This window comes from Mandrillus leucophaeus, unplaced genomic scaffold, assembly GCF_000951045.1.
Source record: "Mandrillus leucophaeus isolate KB7577 unplaced genomic scaffold, Mleu.le_1.0 Scaffold186, whole genome shotgun sequence".
Taxonomy (NCBI): Eukaryota; Metazoa; Chordata; class Mammalia; order Primates; family Cercopithecidae; genus Mandrillus; species Mandrillus leucophaeus.
The window spans coordinates 1,879,700-1,891,343 of NW_012101876.1; the positions used below are offsets into that span (position 1 = coordinate 1,879,700).

At 33.9% G+C, this 11,644-nt stretch overlaps 1 protein-coding gene across 3 annotated transcripts in view; it reads left to right on the forward strand.

The window, feature by feature from the left end:
* The window catches only part of TBC1D5 (TBC1 domain family, member 5), a 500,189-nt gene that overhangs the window by 267,156 nt on the left and 221,389 nt on the right, over positions 1-11,644 (forward strand). For all 3 annotated transcript variants that reach the window (XM_011977919.1, XM_011977920.1, XM_011977921.1), the window contains one exon: positions 1,372-1,544. In XM_011977919.1, the coding sequence (XP_011833309.1) occupies positions 1,372-1,544 (173 nt within the window). The remainder of the gene's footprint in view (positions 1-1,371; positions 1,545-11,644) is intronic.

Sequence of the window (11,644 nt, forward strand, 5' to 3'; positions counted from 1 at the left end):
CAGTCGATGGACATTTCGGTTATTTTCACTTTTGGCTATTGTGAATAACTTTGAACATTTATGTACAAGCTTTGTATGAACATGTGTTCACTTACCTTGTTATAGACCTACAAGTGGAATTGCTGAGTTAACTATATTTCTAAACTAACCCTTCTGCTATCTTAGTGATCATTATGGTTGTCTCATTATATTACACAATATTGGAAAAGTCACAAATTCTTCTGGCAATGGATACTGTTAAAGAATTTGGCATATTGTTTCCAGTATGGTTTATTTCCTTTATATTGGTATAATTGATTGCATTCTGGTTAGAAACCATTATTACTCAGTCACTTCATTCCATCTCTTAAAAAATGAAATAGGTAATCGATGTTTTTCATGCCTTTGGCCAGCTCAGAGGTTGGCATCCTACTGCCTGTAGGTCAAATTTGGCCTGCCATCTGTTTTTATACATCTTATGAGTTAAGAATGGTTTTCACATTTTTAAATGGTTAGAAAACTATCAAAAGAAGAACAGTATTTTGGAACATGTGAAAAGAATATGAAATTTAAGCTTCCATGCCCTTAAATAAAATGTTTTGGAACACTGTCATTCCTATTTGTTTACTTATTGTCTGTGGCTGCATGGTCCTTACAGTGGCAGAGTTGCAGCACAGACTGTATGACTTGTAAAGCCTAAAATATTTACTCTCTGGCTCTTTACAGGGAAAGTTTGTTGACCCCTACACTAGGTGATAAAGTGTTTCTTCATATACCAACATGTTATATTCTGAAAGGGTTGTTGAAGGTAAAAAGCTACTGTAAGCATATTTGGCAAACTACTTTATATTTTTGGAATAATAACCTTTTGTTCTTGGCAAGTTATGTAATGAAGTCATAGACTTACATGAACATCAAAATTTTGAGCAGAGTAATTTGAACACATTTAAATATTGATCATTTCTTATAGTGGCCATTTTGTGTTTTATAACTGAGTCACGCCAGTTGAGAAACTCAGTGACTAAACTGTGAGGGTTATCAGTTCTTGATTTTACCTACTTGTACTGATATTACTGAGTCAGCTTTATAAAAGTGGCTTAGGCAAAACAAAGACATTCATTTTATCAAGGAACATAATAGATGTGACTTTTGAACAGTCATCTTAATTACTCACATATATGAATGAATAATATATTCCTAAAAAGTATTTCTAGTGAATCCCTTTTTCATCTTCCTATTATAATTATTGCATGGTGCTTTCACCTTTTTTACAGAATGAGTAGTAGGCAGATAATAAGACTTCTTGTTTAAACTGTTGTTGATAAAGAATGACATCCATATATTTATTACTTTCATATTTAAATAATACATGTTCAATTTTTCTGTTTTTAGGGGAAAGAAACACTGATGACTCCCATTCCCTTTGCTAGACCACAAGATTTAGGGCCAACAGTTGCTATTGTCACTAAAGTCAACCAGATCCAGGATCATCTACTGAAGAAGCATGATATTGAGCTTTACATGCACTTGAACAGACTAGAAATTGCACCACAGATATATGGGTTGTAAGTATTAAAGTTTTTTTTGTTTGTTTGTTTGTTTTTTGAGACAGAGTCTCACTCTTTCACTCATGCCAGAGTGCAGTGATCTTGGCTCACTGCAAACTCTGCCCCCTGGGCTCAAGTGATCCTCCCACCTCAGCCTCCCTAGTAGCAGGTACCACAGACACATTCTACCAAGCCCAGCTAAGTTTTTGTATTTTTTATAGACAGGGTTTCACCATGTTGGCCAGACTCCCCTTGAACTCCTGAGCTTGCCTCTGCCTCCCAAAGTGCTGGGATTACAGATATGAGCCATTGCGCCCAGCCTAAAGTTTAAATTTCAACTACATCAAATTATATAGTAGTTTCTAATGATATGTAAATTTCTATGTGTCTCGGATCCTTAAAAGTAAAAATAAAAACTGTTCCATCTCCATTTCATTTCACATCTCTTTTGCATGCCTATATGCATGCTCAGTGCTTATCACTTTCACGTATGTATGGTATCTCATCTAATACTCCCTGTAATACCAACCCTGTAAATTGGGTATTATTCCTTTATTAGAGATGAAGAAGCTAAGGCTCAGATTTAGTTTACACATATTACACAGTGAAATCGTAACTCAAAGCCATAATTATTTAGGATTGGCTACATAATTTGCAGAGCCCAGTGCAAAAGAAAGATGCAGGGCCCCTTTGAAGAAATTAGTAAGAATTTCAAACTGGTAACAGCAGATCATTAAACCAAGCTTTCCAAGAAGTTGCATGAATCATACATGCATGGAGCCAGCCCCAATCCTAACAATACTATAAAATGTTCATGTTCTTTCCATTATATCATGTGATCATCTTTTGCTTTACCCTTAGAGGTAGATTCCTGTGAGTAAGATAGATGCCTGTCTCAGGGACCATAATGTATTAATTTTCTTCAGCCACATAACTTCTGTAACATGTCATAGCAGAACAGGGAGATGGTCACTCCTTAGGGGTGCGTGTATGTGTGTGTGTGTGTGTGTGTGTATTTTTTCAGTGGCTTGTAAGGTGTGTATGCAAATTAAAAAATAGTGATTTTAGTAAATATGAATTATCTATGAAGTGCTACAGACAAGGGTTCTTTATATTGAAATAGTAGAACATTTATATGTAGTGCTATGCAGTTTCTTGGTAGATATTTTATGTAAAGCTTGACTCTCCATTAGGTAGAACATGCAAAATTGAGACAATTTTTTATTGAGGTGTGTATAGTAGATGCTCAATAAATGTGAATTCATTATTTGAATTGCAGGGAATCTCAAACAAGTCACCCACAGCCAGAGCTGTTTATTTAACCCAGAAAAGAGAATAAATTAGTGTTTTATTTATGTCCTCATTTTACACAGTCTTTCATGAATAATAACTTTCAGCTGTTTTTCTTCTCTGGAAGCCCTGAACTATGACTGAAGAAGTCTGCTTTTCTGTTTTAATGCTGCATGTTTTCCTTTTTCTTACTTTAGCTTGACCTCATCATTGAGAGCTGCTTCATTATTCCCACTGGAAATGAGAAAATTGTGTGTGACATGTGGTATTGGGCAGCAGTGCAGGTTATTAATGAATTGCTACGTACATTTGAAAGTCTAACTAATACGTTTGTGATTATAGACATAAAAATTTATTCGAAATAGCTAGTAACAAGGTCAGGAGTTAAATTTTATATTCCTCTCCACCGTGCAGTCAAATAATTGATATATCCAAATACAAAAGCACATTTTACACCCTCAAAAATTGCTTGCTAAGATCCAGAAATTGGTTTTAAACATTGGGGAAAGAAGTTGATGTTGAATGTGTTTATCATTTCTTTGAAATGCTTTATAATTTTTTGCCTTCTTGCCCAAACTGGTGCTTGATGTTGCAGTGGTGATGGCATGGGCTTGGGTGAAATAATTTATAACCAGAATGTTTCTGTTTCCTTTCAGATGTTAGTTTCCTTCAGTTAGTTTCAGGGGCTAGTTTTATCTTTATCATAATAATTTATAGAATTTCTTTGACATTTTGACCAGTACCTTCCCATTAAAATCCCATGATCCATGACATAATTACTCTTAATCTTTCAAACATTATCAGCAATACTGAAAATACCAGGTCTTGCAGTAATCATAGCTGCCTCATTTAGCTCATTATTTTTAAATAGAATCTCATCTGTATATTTTTTAAGTATGTATTTTTAAATCTTTGAAGAATAGATCACTCGTCTCAACTGGCCTTTACGTTTTATAATGCAAGGATTTTATTTGCCTATTTCACATATTAATTTGGTTTTGTTATTACTATTTATGGAGCACATGAAAGGCCAAAGTGCTTGAATTTTCTTATATCCCTAAGCTGTAATGCCATCTGTACTACCCATCTGTGTATTTTCTATTAATGACTATTGGAAACTTTGGGTCAAAAAACAGTGTAAGCCAGGCATAGTGGTACTTGCCTGTAATCCCACCATACTCAGGACTCTGAGGCAGGAGGATTGCTTGACCCAGGAGTTCAAGTCCAGCCTGGGCAACATAGCAAGACCCCCATCTCTAATAATAACAATAATAATAATACTGCAGTTAGAAGCATAGGCTCTGAAAAGAACAGCCTTTGTTTTTTCATCTGTGAAATGGAAATTAAAAATAATGGTACCTACTTCATAGGGTGCCTGTGAGAATTAAATCATAGCATACAAAAACATGTCGTGCTCCGTGTGTAGTATACATATAATGTATGTTTTGACATGCTTTTATTATCATTGTTTGTCATTACCATTACTTAATTAGAATGTCACGGCTATGTAAATATGATGTCCTGCGTGAATCATTAGTTAGCCCTTCCAACTCTGTCTTTGCCTTTTTTTTTCTTTTCACTAAAGCCTATGTATTTCTCTTACCTGCAAACTTATAACAGCCATCTTTTAGACCACTGTTTTCTAAAGTGATGCTATAGAAATTGGGAGTAAACTTTTAGAAATGGTCATATAGTTTGGCAGAATAATTTTATGTTCTAGAATTTAATATTATAGTTTTGTATCTAATGGAAATGAAGTAAAATATCTTATTCTATATCACACAAATATCTTAATCTAAGTAATTGCTGTGCTACTGTTTATTCGTGTTGGAAGAAAGTTGTTAATTTAGTTTTACATTCAGAATTAATACTTGAAAATACAGTCAGTGGTTTGAGTAAATATCACCAAGGGGCAGATGTAAAATTATCTCTTTTTAGTTTATGAAACTGTTTTCTCAGATTACATAATAATTCATAATTGTGTCATCTAAAGTCATCTAAAGTGTACTTTTGCATGCCAGATATTTTGTAGAATTTTGATTTTCAAACAAAACAAATTTTTTGTGAAGTAAAATGTTTCAAGAAAATTATAAATTATAGTAAAAATAAAAAATAAAAAATAAAATAAAAATAAATAAAAGTAAAATATTAGAACTTATAGTAAAAATGTCAATAATGAATGAGCCAATAGCAAAATGTTACCATTACCAGCAGCTTGTATGGAAAGAGGAGTAAATCATACATATATATTTATATGGGGGGAAAGTGTTAGCAAGATTAAATTAAGCCCCATGTAGAGTCCAGATTTCTGTTTTTAGTCAAAATTTTTAACAGTTGCATGGGACATAAAATTACTTAAATCTAGTCTGTACTATGGTTATAACTGTCACTAAATTTTGCAATTATTTTTAAAACCAGTTTTTCCAAGAGAATATATGTTAATATCTCCTGAGGTGGGAGATGTGCCGTAAGTATGTACATTTGCTGCATTTTGCTAATAGATGTACTTAACAAAATTAGAATTCACGAATAGTACAAAAATATTACTTGCACTAAAATTGGGTAATCTCATTCTAAATTAGATAATCTTAGTATTATATAAATTGATGACATTTATTTTGACATATGAATAAGTCCACCTGAAATCTTGAATATTATATAACAGCTTGCTTATTTAATGCTGTTACTTATATATTTAACTGTATTATCTTCTGGATGATTAAAAATTTTTTGTTAGCAAATGTTAAATCAGTTTACTACCTGTATTTTAGGTTAAATAAAATTAATCTGCAATTAAATATTCAACTTAAGTGATTTTATAAAAAATATATCCTAAAGATAATTTATGCTATGTTTTTCATTAATTTTATGAAAGTTCCTTTTGTTGCACATAGACTAAAGTTTCTCTTGCTATAATTTGAATAAATAATTAACATCTTTTTTCTCTTTTTTTTGAGAGGGGTGTCTTGCTCTATTGCCCAGGCTGGTGTGCAGTGGTACAGTCTTGGCTCACTGCAGCTTCTGCCTCCTGGGTTCAAGCAATTATCCTGCCTCAACCTCCTGAGTAGTTAGGATTATAGGCACCCACCACCACACCTGGCTACTTTTGTATTTTCAGTAGAGATGAGGTTTCGCCACATTGGACAGGCAGGTCTCAAACTCCTGACCTTGAGTAATCTGCCCGCCTGGGCTTCCCAAAGTGCTGGGATTACAGGTGTGAGCCACTGCACCCATCTTAATTAATATCTTGAGTTGTCTTTTGTTTGCCAATTATTGATTGGTGTTGCACTTAAAAAAATTAGGTTCTATAAACCTGTCAATACATACTGACCAATTTCCAAAGTAAAATATTGACTGCATCATTTCCAGCTTTCCAAGGTAATTTTTTAAGAGTCATTTTTGTGCTATTTTTTAGTATGAGCATAAGAATGTCCTGAGATTTCATCACTTGGGGATTATTTTTGTGCAAAAGCCTCTAAAATATTTGTGTTACCATTCTATCACTGATGACACGTCATGTTGTGAGTTCAAAAAACTCTAAATTAAAGCAGATTTATATAGAGATTCAGTGCTACTACAATATTCTTATAAAGAGACTAAAATTTGAAGTTTAACAGTTTTAGTAGGCCAGAATAACTGTTTTATTATCACTTTTAAATGTATTGAATCTGTAAATTTTTTACTATATTTTATACTTTGATATAAATAGAGTACATAATAGGCATCTGTGGGATATGCAATTAATGTCACTTTTGAGGAAAGACCCTCATAACACGCTTGGGCTTTGGCACTGTTAAATTATGAGCTCTTTACAACACTCATGGGATAAATTCCATATCCCCCAAATGCTTATTATACATCTTCCATGTCTATTTTCTATTATCTGGATTAGCAGTTGTTTTACCATGCAGTTTATTGTAATTTAATTGGGGAGATTCTTGGTTATTGATTACTAATCTGCCAAATTTTTGATATAATTTTAAAATATGTCATAGCATATTGGTTCTAACATATCATAGTATAATTACGTTGAATGCCAAGTTTTTTTTTTTTTTTAACGTATATTTGAAGTATAAACCTATTGGTAAAAAAGTAACTCTCAGTCATCAGAAGTCAGTGTAATTATCAGCCTAAAAAATTATATCTCTCAACAGTTTAAGTAAAGAACTTCCTAAACACAGTTAACGATTGAGTTATTCCTTTTTTAATTAGCTTTATATTATACATTAAACATAATACATGAAATATGAAGGATTAGAAAGTGATGATCCAATGATAGCTTACTTTCATACATTACTGAATGTTTTCCCAGAATTATTCTTTTTCAGAAAGTTGGGGTTTTCCCCCTTCTACATGAAGAATTATCACTGATTAAGAATTATGGGGAAGAATAATTAAATATTTGAAATAATGACTCATAATTTATTATATTTATTATTTCCTGAGGGCTAGGCATTGTGCTAAAGGCTTTATCTTTTCTTTTTTTTTTGAAAGGGGGCGTCTCACTCTGTCACCCAGGCTGGAGTGCAGTGGTGTGATCTCAGCTCACTGCAGCCTCCATCTCCCAGGCTCAAGGGATCCTCCCACCTCAGCCTACCGAGTAGCTGGGACCACAGGCACCTGTCACCATGCCCAGCTAATTTTTTGTATTTTTGGTAAAGACAGGGTTTCACTATGTTGCCCAGGTTGATATCAAATTCCTAAGCTCAGGTGATCTGCCTGCCTTGGCCTCCCCAAGTGCTGGGATTACAGGTGTGAGCCACCACACCTGGCCAAAAGGCTTTATCTTATTAACTTAATAACACATAGAAATAGATACTTTTATTATCCCTATTTTGTTGATGAGGAAATGAAGGATTTTAAAGCCTTATTTAGATTAAATAGCTACGAAGAAGCTGAGCCAGGCTTTGAACACTTGAGCTAATATTCACAGTTTAATTTGACTAGGACTGTAAGTGTGGTAGAAAACTGAGACACCTGAAGGTTTTATGTGTCACATTGGGCCATGAACCAAATTCAGCTTCGCCAGATAGCAAAGACCCAGGCCAGGTACAAGGACCTGAATCAGAGGAGTCTTGTTAGTACTGATTAGAAACCAGCCTTATAAGGAAGGAATAGAAAATCAAGGACACTGGAGAGCCTAAAGTCCACGGCCATGCCCCAAATCAGGAATAAATGAACTCCAGATCTTTCACATAGTATGTGCCAGCAGCAAATGTATAGCTAAAATCATAAGCCATAGCCTAAGGCTTAAATTTCCTTGTCAAAGTCCAATTCTGGCCTTATTTAAGTCAGACTACTTGATTAAAAAAATAGGGAAGCTTGGGGATGGGGATCTGCTACTTTAATCTTAAACTTGACCTACAAAAAAAGAGTTAATTGATGAAGTGAGAGAAACAACCTTTACTGGCAAAGTGACCGTGTATTTTAGCATAGTCAAAGGCCAAGAAGGAAAGGTTGGGCTGAGTTACGCATGCACTTGCTTAGGAAAGGTACCATCCACATGCCTTTCTAGATAAAAATACACTTTTCCCACTGAGAGGTGAACAAAAATCAATAATTCAAGCAAGAGGAAAGCAAGTGTAAGAGGACTACTGGAAAGCAATGTAACCAGTAAGATATGATTAAGTCTAAATAACTGAAAGCAATTGTCAAAAATAATCCTGTCAATAGCAGTGAACATAATTTAAATCATTATTTGTATCTTAAGTCTACTTAATTCTAGTGATTAATTTAAAGATGGAAGGAAGTATAGAACTTTACATAATTCATCAGTACACATGAAATAAATATATTGTTGATATTTCTAATCACTAAATAAACATTTTAAAAAATGCTCATAAAAGATGTTTATGCAATAGGATTGTGACGATTAAATGAGAAAAATCATACAGAGTACAATACCTGACACACTGTAAGCACCCAATCAATGTTCATTGTTAATAATTTTTATGTGTTCAGTGCAAAATTCTTATTAATAAGGCTCATAATAAGTAGCAATAAGAAGAAAAAAGAAAATAACAAGATTATTTACAAAGGAAGCGTGAAAGATGATGACAAAACTATCAAATGTTAGTTATGGTACTCTACATAAATGCTTTAAAGTTACCTAATAAAAGGCAAAAATTATTGACTGGCTTGATAGACAATATCCAACTATATGCTTCTTAGAAGAGGCAGCTAAAACAAATTCAGATAGTTTGGTAAAAGGATTACAGGGACAGCAACTGTAATATCAAGATAATATACTTCAGAAAAAGCATTGAAAGAAACAGAATATCCTTGTATATTCATAAAACATTCAGTTCTTCATAGACATACAATAGCCTTGAATTTTGGTATGTAAAATCCATGACAGTAAGGAGTTTGTCTATCTTATTCATTAATATATTTCAAATGCCTCCCTAAGCTGAACCTGGCTTGTGGTAAACACTCAGCAAATAATTTTTGAGTACATGAGAAGGTGGATGAATGGGAAGGAAAGAAAAACAAAAGGAGAGATCACAAACCAGTAATACAAGGATCTGATTATTCAAAATATGATATGGTGAAAATTTTGTCGCTATTTTAAGGAACATCAAGTAATAAAAATGAAACAATTACAACTCTAAATAATTAGTAGAAAACATAAATGAATAACCTATCTTCCAATGCTAATAGATTTTGTAAGAATATCAGTGAAGACATTCTAGAGGGTAATCTGGAAATATGACTACTTCAAAATTTCAGTCCAGGGTGGGGGTGGTGGTGCTGCCTGATTCTTGTATCATTCTTTGCTCAATTAAATTAAAAAAAAATTGAGTCAATAAAATTCAATGCAAATTTTTCCGTATAACTTTTAAGTTGATTTAAAAAATTTAACACACATAAAGAAATAATATAAAGAATAAAATACAAATTTTTATTTTTTATACATAAGGAGTCCTAAATTTGGTAAGAAATCACTAATCCATTAAGTAGCACAGTAAAATGAATCAACAAATCATAAGGAAAAGTTAACAATAACCAGTACATATAGTGAAAACTTTCAGCCATTCAAACATTTAAAGAAACAGAAATTAGGTGGCTCATGCTTATAATCCCAGCACTGAAAGCTTGTGGCGGGAAGATATCTTGAGGCCAGGAGTTTGAGATCACACTGGGCAAGGTAGTGAGACCCTTGTTAAAAAAAAAAAAAAAAGAAAAAGGAAAACAAAGAAAGAAAAAATTAGCCAGGTATGGTGGTGCACACCTATAGTCCCAGAGACTTGTTCCTTTCTATGTTTATAGAAAGTACCAGCCACTGCAAAAACATGCCAAATTGTAAAGACCATCGATGCTAGGAAGAAACTGCATCAACTAATAAGCAAAATAACCACCTAACATCATAATGACAGGATCAAATTCACATATAACAATATTAACCTTAAAGGTAAATGGGCTAAATGCACCAATTAAAAGACACAGACTGGCAAATAGGATAAAGAGTCAAGACCCATCAGTGTGCTATATTCAGGAGACCCATCTCACATGCAGAGACACACATATGCTCAAAATAAAGTGATGGAGGAGGATCTACCAAGCAAATGGAAAACAAAAAAAGGCAGGGGTTGCTATCCTAGTCTCTAATAAAACAGACTTTAAACCAACGAAGATCAAAAGAGACAAAGAAGGCCATTACATAATGGTAAAGGGATCAATTCAACAAGAAGAGCTAACTGTCCTACATACATATACACACCCAATACAGGAACACCTAGATTCATAAAGCAAGTCCTTAGAGACTTACAAAGACTTACAAAATAAAAAAAGACTTACAAAGACTTACAAAATTAAAAAAAAAAAAAACAAAAGGAAAGAAATACAAATTAAATAGCACAATATAATTTTCATTTAGATTGATAAAGATTAGAGAAAATTGTGCTCAATGTTGATGTAATCATTTAGGAGGCAATTGGGAGGGTAAGTCAGAAGTCTGATCAATTGGATTCTTTGACTCATTTTACTTTTTATTTTTTCATTATACTTTATTTTCTAGGGTACGTGTGCACAATGTGCAGGTTTGTTACATATGTATACATGTGCCATGTTGGTATGCTGCACCCATTAACTCATCATTTACATTAGGTATATCTCCTAATGCTATCCCCCGCTCTGCCCCACCCCATGACAGGCCCCAGTGTGTGATGTTTTCCTTCCTGTGTCCAAGTGTTCTCATTGTTCAGTTCCCACCTATGAGTGAGAACATGCGGTGTTTGGTTTTTTGTCCTTGCAATAGTTTGCTGAGAATGATGCTTTCCAGCTTCATCCATGTCCCTAAAAAGGACACGAACTCATCCTTTTTTATGGCTGCATAGTATTCCATGGTGTGTATGTGCCACATTTTGTTAATCCAGTCTATCATTGATGGACCTTTGGGTTGATTCCAAGTCTTCGCTATTGTGGATAGTGCTGCAGTAAACATACATGTGCATGTGTCTTTATAGCAGCGTGATTTATAATCCTTGGGTGTATACCCAGTAATGAGATGGCTGGGTCAAATGGTATTTCTAGTTCTAGATCCTTGAGGAATCACCACACTGTCTTCCACAGTGGTTGAACTAGTTCACAGTCCCACCAACAGTGTAAAAGTGTCCCTATTTCTCACCCTTTCCAGCACCTGTTGTTTCCTCCTCTGATTTTAGTTATTTCTTGCCTTCTGCTAGCTTTTGAATGTGTTTGCTCTTGCTTCTTTAATTCTTTTAATTGTAACATTAGGGTGTCAATTTTAGATCTTTCCTGCTTTCTCTTGTGGGCATTTAGTGCTATAAATTTCCCTCTACACACTGCTTTAAATGTGTCCCAGAGAT